Genomic DNA, 18,490 nt, shown 5'->3' on the forward strand with positions numbered 1-18,490 from the left:
GTAAATTGAGTGACAACAATTATTAGAACTGAGTGACAGAGCGAACAAAATTCCTTGAAGAAAATGGGGGGCCCTTTTGAAGGTAATATGATGATCTAATTAAAAAAAAAGACAAAAAAGAACGAGATAAGTTAAAATTATGGTGCTTGGAACAAAATGAGATAAGTTAAGATTATGATGCCTGGAACAAAAAGATGCACCATTCTAAATAGCTTAACATCAGATATATGTTCAGTTCAAAAATAACTACTTGGTCTTTCTTGTAATGTTGGGTAGTTTTTTCTCTTGGCTTCTGGAAAAACAGTGAGACAAATTTCCCATAACATTTCATGAATTGAAGTTTCTATCACTCAGAAGTACTAAGTACAAAAAACTGATACCACAATAATCATGATGTTTCATCAGTCATGCAAATCCCAAACGTAAACTAAATTGTAGCCATGTACTAAACAAGAAGTAAAACTTGTATGCTGATAAATTTTGCCAGTCCCTCACGAAGGTTAATCCAAGAAGCCTGCACTGTCCTTCCATCTCTATGCGCACCAATATGCTTAAGATCATTTGCGATTCCCTCAACCGTTGGAATCGCAACACCTTGAACACGTAAAAAGTCAGCCTAATAGTAACCATAGAAGAGGCCCATAAAAAAAAAAAAATAATAAAGGTAATTAAACAATTGTAAAAGGATTCATTTTTTTCATAAGACAAATGAAACAGCCAGGAAGAAGAAACACTAATTTGACAAAAAAATCTGATTTTTTTATTGATAACTTTTCTCCCCCTTTACAGCAGCCAACCCGCTTCTTTAAAAGCGAGCCAAAGAGCCCACATTGATTAAGCCACTATCTTCGGAAGAAAACACTCCAAACAATTTTAAATAACAAAAACAGTAATTCAAAACACCTAAAAAATAGCTAATGGAAATAATCCCAAAATAAAATATTGTCAAAAAATAAAAGGTCGTTACATTCCCTCCCCCTTTATAAAAGCCTTGGCCTCAAGGCTTGAACAAAGGAAACTTCTCCTGAATCTTAACTGCATCCTCCCAAGTTGCATCTTCGGGAAAAGAGTTAGACCACTGAACCAACCACTGCACGCACGGACGATTGCTTCGCTGGACTACTCTCCTGTCCAAAACAGAATCAGGTACTAACTGTAGGTGCCCGTCTTCTCGTATTGTTGGTAACTCTGTAATCGGAGTGACAGCCTCTCCAACCTTTTTCTTTAAACACGAAACATGAAAGACAGGATGAATTTTAAACTCTATAGGCAACTCTAACTTATAGGCAACCTGTCCAATCTTTTGTATAACCTTATAAGGCCCATAGAATCTCGGAGACAACTTCCTATTGCTGTGAATTGACAAGCTTACTTGTTTATAAGGCTGTAACCGTAGAAATACCATGTCTCCCACCTCAAATTTCCTCTCGGATTTCTTCTTATCAGCATATAGCTTCATTCGAGCTTGTGCATCCACCAAATTGGCTTTCAATAGACGTATCATAGCATCCCTATCCTTTAAGCTCAAATCAACAGTTGCTACGGTAGATGTACCAGGAATATAAGCAATATACGAAGGAGGTGGCCTACCATAAACAGCTTCGAACGGTGTCATTCGAGTTGATAAATGAGAAGAAGTATTATACCACCATTCAGCCAAAGGGAGCCATTTCACCCATTCTTTCGGCCTATCACCTACCATGCATCGCAAATATTGTTCTAAGCACTTGTTAACCACTTCAGTCTAACCGTCGGTTTGCGGGTGGTATGCAGTGCTCATTAACAAGTTCACATTCAACAATGAAAACAGACTTTGCCAAAAAGTACTAGTGAAGACTTTATCTCGGTCACTGACAATAGAATTTGGCAAGCCATGCAACTTATACACATTATCTAGAAAAAGTTGTGCAACATCAAGAGCAGTGTACGGATGACTTAAGGGCATGAAGTGTGCATACTTACTCAGCCTATCCACCACCACAAAAATAATTTGCTTACCACTAGACTTTGGCAGTCCTTCTATGAAATCCATAGAGATATCAGTCCAATTATGCTCAGGAATTGGTAAGGGCTGCAACAGACCTGGGGATAACACATTTTCATGTTTATTTCGTTGGCAATTATCACAAGCTGCCACAAAGGAGCAAATTTCCCTTTGCATCCTTTTCCAATAAAAAGACCGTTTAACTCTGTCTAAGGTTTTTCTAACCCCCGAATGCCCACCTTCTGTTCCACCATGAGCCTCAGACATAATTAGCTGCTTCAAAGCTGAATGTTTACCAACCCAAAGTCTTCCCTTATACTTGAGTAAATGGTTTTCCCAAGTAAATTTAGAATGTCGAGCACTGTTGGTAACTATTTCTTGAATCAATTTCTGAATTTCTGGATCATGTTGCCATTCTTGTTTGAGTTGTTCCACCCACACACCTATAAGAAGGGAGATCGCCATTACCATCGCATTCTCAGTGGATTCCTGTAGCCGAGATAAGGCGTCAGCCGCTTTATTTTCTCTTCCACTTCGGAAAATAATTTCAAAATCATAACCAATTAACTTAGTAAGCCATTTCTGCTGCATAGGTGTTGATATGCGCTGCTCCAACATGTATTTCAAGCTGAAATGATCAGTAATAACCTTGAAATGCTTCCCTAGTAAGTAAGGCCGCCATTTTTGCACTGCGAACACTACTGCCAACATTTCCTTTTCATAAGCAGACAAGCCCAAGTTTTTTGGTGACAATGCCTTACTCAAATATGATATGGGTCTGCCTTCCTGCGAAAGCACTGCTCCTATGCCTTCTCCTGATGCATCACATTCAAGAACAAAGGTTTTTTGGAAATCGGGCATGGCTAAAACAGGTGCTGTGCACATTGCCGACTTCAAGTTATTAAAAGCTTCTTCCGCAGTATGATTCTATAAAAAATTATCCTTTTTAAGCAAATCTGTTAAGGGCCGACTAATCTTCCCATAATCTTTTATAAACCTCCTGTAGTACCCAGTAAGACCCAAAAACCCACGCAACGCCTTCAACGAGTTGGAAGATGGCCAACACTTCATGCTTTCAATCTTTGCAGGGTCAGTAGCAACTCCTTGCTTAGAAATCAAATGTCCTAAATATTCTACTTGTTCTTTGCCAAAAGAACACTTTGATTTTTTGACAAAAAGATGATTTTTGAGAAGCGTCTCCAGTACTAACTCCAATTGCTTCATGTGTTCAACCCAATTTTTACTATATACTAAGATATCATCAAAAAATACCAGCACAAATTTCCTTAGGAATGGCTGAAAAATTTCATTCATAAGGCTTTGGAATGTTGATGGAGCATTCGTAAGACCGAAAGGCATGACCAAGAATTCATAGTGCCCTTCATGAGTTCTAAAGGCGGTTTTCAAGATGTCATCTGGGTGTACCCTAATCTGGTGGTATCCCGACCGCAAATCCAGCTTAGAGAAAAACTTAGCTCCATGTAACTCGTCCAGCAGCTCATCAATAACAGGTATGGGAAATTTATCCTTAATAGTGATAGAATTAAGGGCACGATAATCCACACACATGCGCCAAGTGTCATCCTTCTTTTTAACTAAGAGAATCGGAGAAGAAAATGGACTTACACTCCTCTGTATACTCCCCGCCGCGAGCAACTCCTTAATCATTCGTTCAATCTCTGCCTTCTGCACATATGGATACCTGTAGGGTCTTATATTTGGAGGAACACTATCAGGTAACAAGGGAATTCGATGATCTTGAGCCCTAGGTGGTGACAAGCCTTTTGGTTCCATAAATACACCGTGATATTTTTTTAATAAATGTTGCAACTCTGCTGGTTCATCTATAATGATTTCTGAAGTAGTAGAGTTAATACATGGCTCTAATAAAAGTGAAAAGATATGGGCAGCAGCAACTTGAGGAACTTGTTTGAGATCCTTTTGCATATGGACTGCCGAAACTAGCTTCAAGGGCCCAGCCGTAGAACCCCTTAACACCATTCTTCTTCCTTCCCACTTGAACTCCATCCATAAATTCTTGAAATCCCACAATATTGGACCCAATTGAGATAACCATTGAATTCCTAATACCATATCGCATCCCCCCAACGGAATCAGTCTCATATCTGCTCTGAACTCTCTCCCCTGCATACTCCAGACCAATTGCTTGCACGTTGCAGCACTAGCAATTTTGGAGCCATTAGCCACTGCCACCATTAATGGTTGCTGTACTTCACATCCTGTCCGCTTGGCCACCGACACATCCAAGAAATTATGAGTACTACCCGAATCAATTAAGATGATAATTCCCTTCTTCTTTATATTTCCTTTAATCCTCATAGTTTGATGAGAGACAGCCCCAGACATAGCATGGAGAGACACCAAATGATCCTCTTCATCATCCCCAATTTTGTTGCCTTCATCACTGAGTTCTTCATCGTCTTTTCCTTCCAACAAGTAAATCTGCCGCTGTTTACATTTGTGCCCTGGTTCAAACTTCTCGTCGCAGTAGTAACACAACTTCTTAGCCCTCATCTCTTGCATTTCTGCAGCAGATATTCTTTTGATTGGAAGAATTTGCCCCATAGAATTGCGTTTCGATTCTGCTGTAGGGATTACATGGGAGGACATTGTCCTTGTTGAAGCCTTGGCTTCTTTGATCATTGCCTCCAAGGTACTCTCTTGTAACAAGGCTAATCCAACTGCTTGAATTAGCGTTTTCGGCTGAAACATGGCTACCTGATTCTTTATCGCATCTTTCAATCCGCTCACAAAGCATTGCACAAAAAAATCTTCCGGTAATCCTCGAGTTCTGGCCACCAATGCTTCAAATTGTTCTTGGTAAAGCCTTACTGTTGAAGTCTGCCTTAACTTACTGAGCTGTCCAACCGGGTTATCATATGTACCCGGACCGAACCGCGCCATTAAATCCGTAGAAAATTGCCTCCAACTAGGTTCTGCAACAGCCACCTCATATCCTTGGAACCATTCTAACGCTTTTCCTTCCAAATGAATGGTTGCCAATCCCACCATATCAGATTCTTCCACCCCATTGTATTTGAAAAACCGTTCACACTTGTAGACCCAACCACTAGGATTTTCTCCCTCAAATGTTGGAAAATTCAATTTTGAAAATCTCATCTGTGAGTTATACATACCAGGGTTCGACCCGGTTCTTGGCTTTATGGGAATACTACTCCCACCTTCCGATCTTGTTCCTGAAGCCCCTGATGTGCCCATCATTTGATCAAGTTTGAGACTGATCGCTGCCATCATCTGAGAAAACTCCTTCAATTCCATTGCCTGTTGGTTAGAAGCCTCTTGCAATTGTTGTACCGATTCTTCTAAACGTCGCTGATCGTGTGCTCTAGTTCCCTCCGCCATTTTTTTATGGTGCCAGTTCGCTGCTCTGATACCAATGAAACAGCCAGGAAGAAGAAACACTAATTTGACAAAAAAATCTGATTTTTTTATTGATAACTTTTCTCCCCCTTTACAGCAGCCAACCCGCTTCTTTAAAAGCGAGCCAAAGAGCCCACATTGATTAAGCCACTATCTTCGGAAGAAAACACTCCAAACAATTTTAAATAACAAAAACAGTAATTCAAAACACCTAAAAAATAGCTAATGGAAATAATCCCAAAATAAAATATTGTCAAAAAATAAAAGGTCGTTACAACAAATTAATGATCTAAAATGGTACTCACATAAGACTAAAGAAGCATGAACAACATCCGCATTAGAAAACATACTTAAAGACATATTTAAACAAAAAGCTATATATCCAAGAACTTCAAAACAAATGCTTAGATACCGCATGTAAAAATCATGGTAAAGCCTCCAGGCCCTCTACAAAATTAAAATTAGAGATGACCTTCTTCTTCAAAAGAAAGGGGAAAAAATAATAATCATGAACCAACATATTCAGTTCCAAAGATCTAATTTATTCTATTATACAAAACATGGACATTACTATTATATCCTACTATTGGTAAGCAATTAAGCTAATAACAAATATGTGCATCTATAAGAAATCTAGGCAATAGGCTCCAAAAGAAAATCGAATACTCGTATACTTTAATTTGTCATACAAAAGAAAAAAAAAACACTGGAAAGCAAATCCATAAGATTAAGGAAATGCAAGAGAATTCTAGAAATTTTGAAGAAGAAAATTCTGGAAACAAGAATTGAGGAGAATTGAAAGAATAAAAGGAACAAACCTGGCGGTAATTTGGAACGCCGTCGATTTAAGGAGTCAAGCATTTGTTTTGACAGCCAGGAAAATGGTCGCTCACTCATCTCCAGCCGCTGTTGCAGATCACTAAAGCAAATTGGACGGTTGAGATTGCTCAGATTGAGGAGAAGTACCAAAAGAGAAAGGGGAGAAGTTCAGAGCGCCATCAGCAAAACAGCCGACGGAAGTGGGAACAAGCAGAAGTAGACGCTGCTGTTAGAGCTAATGATATTAACCCTATTACATATGATTTCCCTAATTTCTTTCTTCCATTTTTTCCACCAAAAATTGGAGTTCTTTTCAACTTCGAACATAAGTTGTTAAATGGGAATGCGACCAAAACAAAGGTTCTTACCCTTAACTATATAGGCAGTAAATAAACTGATTTATTCAAGAAATTATTTTATAACATTACATGTGAATTTTGGTCCCAACGGAAATTGGCATGGATGCAAAGAGTAGTTGCAACGTAGACTTGCATGTAACGGGTTGTTGCATTCAATAACGTGTTTGTTGTTTGCAACCAGTTACTTGTAACTGTGTAGCAGATAATTGTAAAATTTTTGGTGACCGGCTCCTAACTTGTTCATCAGGTCATTGTATGTGTATCTTTTCCATCCGTCAGATTTTATTCAACGGTGTCTTTGGTAAAACCGTAAAAGACAAAATTCGTGATTTGGAATCACAGATGCAACGTAGTCTTGTCCCATTTTGGAATACACCCTTGTGAATTGATTATCTTTAAATCTTTTTTTTTACTTTTTAAAACATTAATTTATTCTTTATTTTCATTAAGAAAAAAAAATTAAATCAACCTGCCTGTTCTTCCCTTATATTTAGCCTAAATATAAAAGTAATTTGAGAGTCGATTTAAGAGAGTTGTCCCACGTTTATCGGTATTCAATTTGGAAAGTTTTTGTCCGTTGGGGAGAAATTTGGAAAGGCTATTACCTATTTCATTGTAAAGGCTACACTAACGTGATCTACGTAAAATTTATTGTTAAAAAATAAAATCAACGGTCAGATTGAGTTCAGCCGAACTCTTTGAAACAAACGGCCGATATTGGACTTTTAAATTTTCCAATCGCACACCAACAAAACCAACCTCGTAAGCTCACAATAAGCGCGGTGCGCACCACCGGCGCACTTTAGCAGTAGCAACTCGTAACCCCCGACTGCTGCGAGACTGCAGCCCCCTGTAGTCGAGTCCAAGCACTCACTCTTAGTCGTTGGATAGCAAATAGAACAAACGGAAAGCGACAAATCGAAGAAGAAGAAGAGAAAAATTAGAGAGACACAAAGCCAGATAAAGCGAAAGTGAAAGGTTTTATTTATTATTATTATTTTTGTTAGGTTTACTGATGAAGCGTACGATAATGTCCGACCCGAACCCGTATGGCACCGCAAACGGATCTTCCAACAAGCGTTCCAAGCAACCGGCACCGCCTTTAGTAATTCCTCATGGACACGTGGCCTTCCGTCTGCTCTGCCACTCGTCCCGCATCGGCGGCGTCATCGGGAAGTCCGGTAATGTCATCAAGCAGCTCCAGCAGTCAACCGGCGCCAGGATCCGGGTCGAAGAGCCCCCGACCGAGACGCCCGACCGCGTCGTGACGGTGATCGCGCCGCCGAGTATTGACACGACGATTTGTATTCAGAAGAAAAGCAGCAGTAGTGGTGTAAATAGTGGTGCTAATGGGAATGTCGTGGACGGTGATAATTTGAGTAAAATTGAAGTTTCGAAGGCGCAGGAGGCATTGATTAGAGTTTTTGAGAGGATATTGGAGGTGGCGTCGGAGACCGAGGGAGTTGAAATGGGGGTGGTGTCGTGTAGGTTGTTGGCAGAGACGAAGCAAGTTGGTTCAGTAATTGGGAAAGGAGGTAAAGTTGTGGAGAAAATTAGGAAAGAGAGTGGATGTAAGATTAGGGTTTTGGCTGAGAATTTGTCTGCTTGTGCTGGCCCCAACGATGAGATTATTGAGGTAACTGATTTATTTGCAATTTCCGTGTTGTCTAAACTGCATTGAGAATTTGAAACTAGCTCATTGTGGATAGAAGACTAGGCCTATAAAGGAATCAGTATTAATTCATGGGGACGTAATTGGAACCTTTATGTGATTAATGAGTTACATTGTTGTGTAGCTAAAATTTGAACTTTGGTATTACATGATTACATTGCTGGCTTGTTCTATGTATCTAACGTTGAATGTTGCATCCAAACCTAGGAATGGCAGAATTACTTACTGTAATATCCCACATCACTCTGGTATGGAAGAAGTCTAGTGCTGATAAGGGGTAATCCACATCTTTTTGGAAGACTCGTTTTGGGGTGTTCTGGCACCTTGAGAACCAATCCGTGAGGGCTTAGCCCAAACCAGACAGTATTTCTCAATATTAGTATAAAAAATCCTTACTAACTTAGGGTAGATACAATCCTCAAATATAAAAATGGGCAGCTATTGTATCTGACAAATAACCTCTTAGTATCGATATCTTTAGCAATTTTACGTAGAAATTTCTGCACAACAATCAATTTCTTAGATTCTAAGCTTTTGTAAATCAAGGCGCATTCCTCATTTGTAAAGATTGATGGGGTCATACCTTATCTGGGTTTGAGTTTAAGCTTGAGCTTGTCTAATCAATTTGGAACTATCTCTTGAGAGCCTCTGCTTTTTCCCCAGATGCTTAATTGGCATTTTTAGGAGGAGAGAGAGAGAGAGAGAGAGAGAGAGAGAGAGAGAGAGAGTTTCTAGTGGTTTTTTTGGTGGCAAAGATATCAAAACTTTTGAAGAACGATGGACGGAAATTTGCTTTAAAAGAGTTCAAAAGAGATTGAAGATGGATACTTAATGATAATTCAATGAAGTGTTAAAGCTAGAACTCCCCCCAAAATTCAATTCTTTCTTTGGGCTTTATCTCAAAGGCAAACTAACACATGTGAAGTGATTCAAAAAAAGTATCCATCTATGTGTCTCTTGCCTTCATGGTGTGTGATGTGTAGAAGAAGTGAAGATGAAGAAACTGCTAATCACTTGTTTCTTCATTGTGAGGTTGCTTTTAGATTCTGGCAAAGAAATTTAAATTGAGCCTCAAATTAAGAAAGCAGCTGAAGGAGGTTTGTAGATTATAGCTGCTGAAGCCCTTATGCTTGAGAGAAAGCTTGATGTTCATTGTGTACTTTAGAGAGACTTATTTCAGTAGAGTCCTTCCCAACTATTTGGGGGAGAGAGAATGTTTGCTCCAGGTGATAAATGGTACAGAAAGATATTAACCTTAATTTTAGGTTGTGGAAGTAATAGGTGAAGAAATTAAAGTGATTTTAAAATATTGTGTATCAAACTCATTTTTTGCATTTTTATTCATTTGGCATCCATTTTGTATTCAGTTGACTGTATTTTGTTCAGAGGTGTCAAATGAATGGGTCGAATGGGGCCAGAAAATTGAAGCTCACACAAGCCAGCAGGTACGTTGGGCCTAGGCTTGCTAATTTAATGTCCCCTCTATAAGCGCATAAGCTTGGGCGAGTATTGTAGGACGAGTTAGAGATTTATTTTGAGGTTTTTATTATTTTTAATTTTTAGTTGTGATCAGGTTTTAATTAGGTTATTCGGCTTTGGTTTAATTTTCTAAAGTGGTTTGGCTATTTGAGCCGGATTTCTGCTTCTTAAGGATTTCTGGTTCTTTTTTTATTTGGTCTTTGGCCACTGCAAATAAGGCCTTTTTGTCAGTTTTCAGTCAGACTTTTGATAATGGAATATTGAATAATTGAATAAAGAGTTGACTTCTCCATATATTCTTCTGATTATGGTCTCTCTTTTGATAATTGAATACAGAGTTGGCTTCTCCATATATTCTTATGATTATGGTCTCCTTCCTCTCAAGATTTTCTCCCCCTTTCTATTTTTGTTTCACATTATTGAGACAAACCCACAAGCTTTTGACATTGGATTTTTGTCATATGAATGCTGAAACAGGCTTGGCCTCTCATGCCTATGAGCTGATAACCCACGTCTGTCACATCCCACTTGGTGGATCAGATGGACTAGTTGTTTAGAGAGTGGACTGAGCCCAAACCCATAACAAAGATGTATTTTTTTTTATGCATGGGAAAATGAATGACTTGTCCCATCTTATTCTCTTCAAGTACTTGGTAGAGTTCATTTGGATTTGAAATTAATTCTTGCAAGATTAAACTTGGACCTGTTAACTTTGGAATATTTCATAATTTGTGTCACTAAAGATGTTAACATTGGTATTCTGGCAATCTGGATGTATCCTTAAGGTTTGGATCTTTATAATTGAGTCCAGCTAGATTCTGTTTATCTGATGCATTTTTTCTGTTCAATTACAGTATAGCTGTGAATTTATTTCTTTTTCCCTTGAAAAAAATGGTTCTGTGTGTTCTGCAGATCGATGGGGATGTTTTGGCTGTAAAAAAGGCACTTATTGCTGTTTCTCGCTGTCTCCAAGATTGTCCCCCAAGTGGCAAGACTAGAATGACTGGAAGCCGATTTAATGAGGCAAATTTACAAGAAACTATACACAAGCCTCTTGAGGTAGCCTTCCAAGAGTCTATATGCAGACCTGTTGAGACAATTCTGCATGAGACCATACGCAGACCTGTTGACACAATTCCGCATGAGACCATACACAGGCCTCTTGATACAATTTCACACGAGACCATACGCAGATCTCTTGAAGCAGTTCCCCATGATACTATAGCCAGACCTGTTGAGGCAGTTCCCCAAGAGATTTTATGGAGATCTCTTGAGTCAGGTCCTCAAGAGATTTTAAGGAGACCTCTTGAAGTATTTGCTCCAGAGAGTTCACATAGATCTTCTGAGGCATTTTCCATTGAGACTCAACATAGACTTTTTGGGGCAGTTTCCCAGGAGATTCTACCTGATCTTCATGTAGATATTCTTTCACAGAGGAATTCTGTATTAACCACTGCACCAAGCAGCTCCATCAGTTATGTGTCAGCAGTTCGTCCTTTGTCATTAGAATCTGACCGGGTCGCCACCCTGGATGCAAGAACACAACAGCAGGAAGTAAGTTTTAGAATTCTTTGTTCTAATGATAAGGTCGGAGCCGTTATTGGGAAGGGAGGCACCATCATCAGGGCTCTTCAGAGCGAAGCAGGTGCTTTTATAAGTGTTGGAGCTACCATGCCGGAGTGTGATGAACGGTTAATCACTGTTACTGCATCAGAGGTTTGTTGTGCTGTGATCTTTCTTTAGAATTATCTGTAGACACTTATGTTATGATGTATGATGGGTTTTTAAGTTTTTCTACATTGGCTTATCTCTTGTAGGGTCCAGAATCACGGTATTCGCCTGCACAAAAAGCTGTTGTCCTTGTTTTCTCTAGATTAATAGAGGGTACTAGTGAAAAGGGGTTAGATTTCAGCTCAAATAAGGGGTTACTGGTAAATGCTCGGCTTGTAGTTGCATCAAATCAAGTTGGTTGTTTGTTGGGAAAAGGAGGCACAATAATCTCAGAAATGCGGAAAGTGACTGGTACTAGCATAAGGATAATCAGTGATCAGCTCCTTAAGTGTATCTCAGAGAATGATAGAGTGGTGCAGGTAAAATTGTTTCATTTTCTATTTTCTTTGTTGTACATAGTGTATTGATTATGGATGACTTTTTGCACCTTGTGTTATGAGTTTTAATTTTCAGAGTTGCAATGATCTTGATTAATTAGTCTTAAATAACATTTTTACTTTCTCATAATCATATTTCTATGTCTGTGTTTGCCAAATGTGTCTTTTTATCTGATCATCCTTTTTATCCATATATGCATTAATTATGAGAGTTTGGTTTTCTTTTTTCCTTCTATAGTGCTGTCACAGTGAGTAGCGTTTATTGTTTGGCAATTGTTCACAAATAATGTTCTGTTATATTTTATGTGCTATTCAGGTGTGAATGCATGTGGTTATTATGTTTATTGATTTGCGTAAAGTTTTATCAACAGCTTAGGATAATGTTTACTAGTCATAGGTTCACTTTTGTGGATCAAGTTTTCCAATTCATTGTTTCTGTACAAATGCACTTTTCTAGAAAAACAGAGAGTGTTGTGTCTAACAGGTCTAAATAAATAGATGAGATCTCTTACAGGTTGGAAGGTTGTTTCTTCATTCAATTAGGTAAAGATAAGCCTTTTTGAAGCCTATTACATTGATATGAATTAATCAAACCATAGGCTGCCCTCAGAGAGTTGGCATAGGAAACTGTAAGTTTGTAATGGAGTTGTAGAATCTTGATGACGAAGGAAATTTATCATTGACATGTTGTATTTAATGGAAGAAAACATAAACTGTAAGCAGACATGTGCTGTTGAATGAATAAAGTATTATATGGTTGGAGCAGTGCTATGGGTCACATTGGTGGACAGCAACAATGGGTAAGAAGAAAAAAGGCTGTGATAGTTGTGATTTATTTAATTTATGAGTAGTTGATGCGAAAATTTTGAAGATATCATTTAGAATGAAGAAAGTCATTTGGCCAGATTATCAAATGCAAATTTCTGAAACTGCTGCTCTAGTTTTAAGTTTTTAGTTTGAGAGGTAGTATGTCAATCCCTAAATTCAGCACCAATTTCAACTAACAAGAAATCTGGTGTACTTTAGTTTTAGTGCGCTGATTTTGGTATTCTGAAAATAATCTCCTTTGTTCCTTTTTGCCTTTGTTATTTTTGAATTATTATAGGAAGTAATCCTCAAATTTCATATTGGACAGGGGTTGTTTATATTTTGTTGGTGCTCTTTTTCAGGGGACTTTGTTAGTTCCAAAGAGAATTTGAGACAAAGTAGCTAGAGTATGGTACAATTGAAAACATGGCAAATAGCTGTTTTCTAGACAATTGCTTGACTTAAACCCATCTAGAACCATTTTTTGATCCTCTCCTTTAATTTTCTAGGTCTTGCAGTTCCTGTCTGTACACGCAATCATCTCTTCTCAATTTGTGTTTGACTTGGGGTACTCCTACAACTTCTTTTATGCCATTCCTTCCAATAGTTTGTAATGTGGACTATATTACATGCTTTTACTTTGGATCCATTTATACTCATGAGTGTTAAAAGGATGAATGAATGCCATAGGAATCAATTATATCATACATAAAAGATGATTCATTTTTGTGTAGTACACAAAGCTGAACAGCTGAACAGCAGTAATCAGTTTAAGTGTTCCAAATATTTTGTCTTCAAATAGTTTTCTTTTTCTCAGATGCTTATGCATCTTTCATTGCTTTCATTTTGTTTCTTCTATATCAATGCTCATGGGTCTTGTTGAAAAGATGTGAAAAATATAATAATGTGATCCATTGCTCCTTTTTCTTTTTCCCTGTGTGCTGCAATATTGTATAATTTTCTTTATACAATTTGTTATATTTACAGATTTCAGGAGAGTTCTCAAAGGTGAAAGATGCAGTTTATAATGTAACTGGTAGACTGCGAGATAATCATTTTTCTGGCACATTGAACACTGCCAGAACAAGGAGCACTTCCTCTGTATTAACTGAGACCAGTCCTTATAGTAGATTGAAGGACCCTGCTTCTTTTGGGGTTCACTCGTCAGTTGCTGTTTCTCATGATTTTAGCCAACCTCCCTTAACTCAGGGTATGGATCATCTTGGACTTTCCCATAGTCTAGATTGTCCTTCTTCACCAAAATTATGGACAGCACAGGTAGTATCTCTTTCTTCAGTTTCTCTTTCGCATATCATTGGATTCCCCAATATTTTCATTTATGGGACGGTTTGTTTGCAGACGGTAACTGGAGTTCATCTGAGGGGCAGCTCAGATGTTGGAAGAGGTTGGAGTCAAGGTCTGAGTCATCATAAAGGTGGATTGGAGCTTGGCAGGTCCGTAACAAGTAACACGGTGCATGAAAATAAGAGTGTGGGCTTATAGTTGGTCTCCTCTTAAATAATTGACTTTATAATTATCAACTCTTGGCATCAAACTGTCAATTCTAAACATCTTATTTTAATCAAGGATACTCGACACTGCCCTCCATTCCCTAATGCGGCATGCACTTAATATTCCGCCATGTGTCTAAGACCTTATATGGAAATCCCTGGTTTGAGACATGGATGCCAGCTGTTTCAATAAACTTGATTGAAGTATTTTCATCTAAATGCAATTTTATGTTTTTTTTACCCTGCTAGCTTCATATTTTGACATTTCATTAAACTACATCTTGAGTGTGAGGGAATGGTGCAAGGCAAATTTAAATGGGAGCGTTGTCTAGTTGGCCATATGGCCTGCATTTATAAGGTCTTCACTCTTTCATCTGTTTTTTCTGCAGTGGAAGCAAATCTGCCATTGTAACAAATACAACTGTAGAGATTATAGTTCCTGAAAATGTGATTGGCTCTGTTTATGGGGAGAATGGTAGTAATCTGCTTCGTCTGAGACAGGTATCCTGCATTCTTAATGTATTTGCCTATTAATATTGTGCACGCAGTATTATTTCATCATGTCACCAGTACCTATACTTATTGTCTTAGTTAAATCACCTACAATTATATAACCTCTATATATGAGAGAGAGAATGAAAACAACTTAGGGAAGAATTTCTCAACAAATGTGCTTGCTTTATCCCTGCCTTTTTCATGTGGTTTCTTTATTACAGGTATTTAAACCCCATTGTTGGATTGTATCCTGTATTTAAGCTTGGATTATTGATTTACTGACTTGGGTTTTTCTATTCAAAATTGAGGAAACCACCCTCTATTCTACTAGTTATTTTTCCTTGGACTGTGCATTAGGATCTGTGTGCAGAGCCTGTTGATTTAATTATTTGTGTGATGGGGGATGTTAGTGTGAATATGCTATCGACAGTTCAATTCTTTGAACTCCAGCTTTGGGATTAATTGTTATTCAACGCTTCGAAATTATGGGTTTTTTCCCCCTGGTTGAATTGGAAGCTAATCTCTTTTTGATTAATTAGTTTTTATAAGAAACTTGTCCTCAATTAACTCCAGCTCATCATCTAGTTTCTTTGGTCAGATTTCAGGTGCAAAGGTCATTGTGCATGAACCTCGTCTGGGATCAACTGATAGAATCGTTGTGATATCTGGGACACCGGATGAAACCCAGGCCGCTCAGAGCCTCCTCCAAGCATTCATCCTCACTGGGCCGTCATGACAGTGGCGTCACCAACCGTACTTATTATTTTCACAGGAGAACCTTTTAAGGCATCTCATTTTTGTCAAGTTGTGTGCATTATCATATCAAGCCTTAAATTTTTGTCAGCCATGCCTCTGTCAAAAGCAAATTCAAATCTAATTATTTTACTGAGATTTTTCTCAATGAGAAATCACTGTAACTGACAACATTGTACGTTCAAAATAAGTTTTATTCAATTTTTCCCTAGTTTTTAGCTTGGGGTTTTGTATTTAAAATCCTTTTCAAATTCAGATCTCTGCAAATTTTTATTTATTTAATAATAAAATTTACTTAATGAATTTGAAGTTGATACCTCCTTTTCATTCCAGAAAAATTACTTACGTCGGTAGAATCAAATGCAGTAGAGAATTAACCATATCCTCTTTTCATCTCTTTTGCATAAGCTCTTTTACAGAAACGATTTAAAAGGCAAGCCAAGGTTCAAATGTAAGACAATCACAGTAGACACACAACACAATTAATGAAGATAAAGGGATTTATGGAAGATCTGGTAAAAGCAATACCAAATATTTGGCAGTTAACTAGGACTCAGCTGCTGCTGCTACCGCCAATGGTTGTGGTGGTGGTGGTTTGAGGGTAATTTCAACATTATCGTGGACTCCTTGTAAGAGAAGCTCACCATCATATGTAAGAAATTTACGTTTCTTTGCAGCTCTCAGTGTCCCAACAAGTGCCTCAAATATGTTCGCGCACCTATCATCATGAAATAGCACACCAAATGTAACCTTCAAAACAGAAATCAATTCTTACATTAGTACAAGGGAAAAGGTCTTTAGTTATGCTGGCTGCTGATTATAAAACATCACAAAAGCCAATGATGCTTTGTATCAGCTGGCAATGGCAAAGTATTACAGAAGAAAAATTATGCAATTAGATGCAAAGGTAAGTACATCTGAATTGATATTTCCATGGATGTAATGAACAAAAAAACTATCTGGACAAGAGGTTATGAGAGCCTGGTACTCGGTATTACACACGGAGCATGCTGCGCCGTCCCAATCTAAATTCCAATTTTCCTCAAGCACCCGTCATTTCTCCTTCCTTAGCATTATGTTTCTCTCAAGCAGCCAAATGGTAATCAGATGTTTAATTCGTTCAACCCCTTGATGTTACCATTCTGGGATGTCAACAACTAAGTAGAACCAACCCTAAAAGTTCCTCTTCATCTCGGATTCAATCCAACAAAATTGACCATCACAATTTTGAGCCATCAGTGTTGACTAGTACTGAGATCATTTGTTATTGATTGACATCAATAAATATCACTCGAATTTCTTACTCAGACACAGATAAACAAAATCTGAATAAAAATGTAACAACAAATCATGTATTCACGGAAAACAACATTAAATAAAATAAACAAGGTTGGATTGACAGAATTAGTTCCTGGGAGGCAATTCAATTCTTGCTGAAGAGGTAAAAAATCTCAAATCATTTCATAATGTCATATCACATCATTACATCCATGGATATTAGCAGAATCAAAATTAATCAACTTCTAAACTAGTTGAAATTTTTGAAAAATACAAGTTCTTCTACCCTCAAAATTTGGTTTAATCTCGATATTAGCAGTTATTAGTCACACATTCTTTACCAGAAGAACAAAAGTACAATCTCCCATCCTAAATATTTAGCTTAAAGCTCAACAGATTCATTAGCCATATCCATTATCAGAAAAATCCGAGCAGTGATGAAAATGTTAAAACTATATGACCAAAGATCTGCCCTTGACATGCTCCAAATGTATCAACTGCAGTTCAATCCCAGCAAATTTAGTAACGTAATATGGGCTATGGGGGTCTAAATCAAGCATCATATACGGGGGTCTAAATCAAGTATCATATTAAAATGTTAACAAACAAAACAAATTCAAATCCAGAGATAGATAGGGAGAGATATATATGAAACCTTGTAAGAGCCATCAGGTTGGATCTTGCCAAGTCGTTGGATTTCCTCCTTGAGTCGCTCTACCTCTTCTTCCACATTCATGGCTTCTTCTTTTGTCTTTTATCTTTTTTCAGTCTTTTATTTCCCCCTTTTTCTCCACTCACTTTCTATATCTATTCATCATTTTACATGCCTTTTATTATTTTTCACTTTTGTTAACACTTAACCGGATCACAAAATAAAAAAATTTAAAAAAAAACCTTGACAAACAAAATAAATTATGGGTAATTTTTAAGAACCTCTCCTAAGGTTTGACGTATTAACATTCAGAGAGAATATATTCACGTAATTATAAGCACCTCCCATACCGTTAGTATTCATTTAATTTGACTGTTAGTAGACTGTTAAAATTACAAAATTACCCTTCCCTCAAAATAATAAATTATTTTTTAGACCGGTTCTCTATTTCCATTGAAAATTTCTCTCACTTCCTCTTGCTTTTTCTTGATCTCCAAACAAAACATATTTGATTTTTGTTATATTTTGGAATGGGGAAAGGAGGCGAAGATTACGGGTACAAAAAATTATCAGTGAAACAAAAACGAGCAAGGATCACGAGATCTTCCTGACTTGGGCAAAATCAGTTGACGAATGTGAAAAGCACTATGGAGTGAGAAAGGACACACTCATTTGGATTTTACTCGGCATGGCCATTATCTCGTTCGTCTTAGCATGGTAGGACGGCAAGGAAGGCAGGGAGAAGGAGATAACGGTGTTTGTGGAGCCGTTAGTGATTTTCATGATTCTAATCCTCAATGCTGTCATCGGCGTTTGGCAAGAGAACAACGCCGAGAAGGCTCTAGAAGCTTTGAAAGAGATCCAGTCAGAGCACGCCACAGTGATATCGTTGAGCTTAAGGTTAGTGATAAGAGTGCCGACTGATATGCGAGTTACAGAGTTGATTAGTTCGACTTTGAGAGTGGAACAAGGCTCGTTGATCGGAGAGAGTGAGGCAGTTAACAAAATGAACAAGATTGTCCCTTTAGATAGAGATATTCAATGGAAAAAAATGTATGCTTTTTTGCTGGGACCACTATTGTGAATGGGAACTGTATGTTTGGTTACGCAGATTGGAGTGGAGACTAAGATTGGAAAAGTGCATAAGCAAATTTATGTTGCTTCACAGAAT

The 18,490-nt window shown here is 37.9% G+C and overlaps 2 protein-coding genes across 3 annotated transcripts; one reads left to right on the plus strand and one right to left on the minus strand.

Moving 5' to 3' along the window:
- Window positions 1-7,297: 7,297 nt before the first annotated feature.
- Window positions 7,298-15,607, plus strand: LOC18033996 (KH domain-containing protein HEN4). 2 transcript variants are annotated; one of them, XM_024178828.1, is made up of 8 exons: window positions 7,298-8,200; window positions 9,604-9,681; window positions 10,628-11,431; window positions 11,533-11,805; window positions 13,618-13,908; window positions 13,990-14,084; window positions 14,531-14,642; window positions 15,235-15,607. In XM_024178828.1, the coding sequence occupies exons 1-8, from the start codon at window positions 7,580-7,582 to the stop codon at window positions 15,370-15,372; spliced, it is 2,412 nt and encodes an 803-aa protein (XP_024034596.1). In that variant the 5' UTR covers window positions 7,298-7,579; the 3' UTR covers window positions 15,373-15,607. The 2 variants fall into 2 exon arrangements, with proteins under 2 accessions (XP_024034596.1, XP_006423703.1); XM_006423640.2 differs by lacking the exon at window positions 9,604-9,681 and having other exon boundaries at window positions 7,300-8,200.
- A 179-nt stretch (window positions 15,608-15,786) lies between these two features.
- Window positions 15,787-17,487, minus strand: LOC18033995 (costars family protein). Its single transcript, XM_006423641.2, has 2 exons — window positions 17,323-17,487; window positions 15,787-16,139 (listed from the first exon to the last, which is right to left on the minus strand). Exons 1-2 carry the CDS (start codon window positions 17,401-17,403, stop codon window positions 15,936-15,938), a joined length of 285 nt encoding a protein of 94 aa, XP_006423704.1. The 5' UTR covers window positions 17,404-17,487; the 3' UTR covers window positions 15,787-15,935.
- Between the last annotated feature and the right edge of the window lie 1,003 nt (window positions 17,488-18,490).

The sequence above is a fragment of the Citrus clementina genome, unplaced genomic scaffold (assembly GCF_000493195.1).
Source record: "Citrus clementina cultivar Clemenules unplaced genomic scaffold, Citrus_clementina_v1.0 scaffold_8, whole genome shotgun sequence".
NCBI lineage: Eukaryota > Viridiplantae > Streptophyta > Magnoliopsida > Sapindales > Rutaceae > Citrus > Citrus x clementina.

Excerpts from the sequence above, each read along its gene's own strand:
- LOC18033996 (XM_024178828.1), top strand. The coding sequence starts at position 7,580 with ATGAAGCGTACGATAATGTCCGACCCGAACCCGTATGGCACCGCAAAC. Across the intron at positions 9,682-10,627 it reads AAGCTCACACAAGCCAGCAG|ATCGATGGGGATGTTTTGGC; the intron begins GTACGTTGGGCC and ends TGTGTTCTGCAG. Across the intron at positions 14,085-14,530 it reads GGTGGATTGGAGCTTGGCAG|TGGAAGCAAATCTGCCATTG; the intron begins GTCCGTAACAAG and ends TTTTTTCTGCAG.
- LOC18033995 (XM_006423641.2), bottom strand. The coding sequence starts at position 17,403 with ATGAATGTGGAAGAAGAGGTAGAGCGACTCAAGGAGGAAATCCAACGA. Across the intron at positions 16,140-17,322 it reads AACCTGATGGCTCTTACAAG|GTTACATTTGGTGTGCTATT; the intron begins GTTTCATATATA and ends TCTGTTTTGAAG.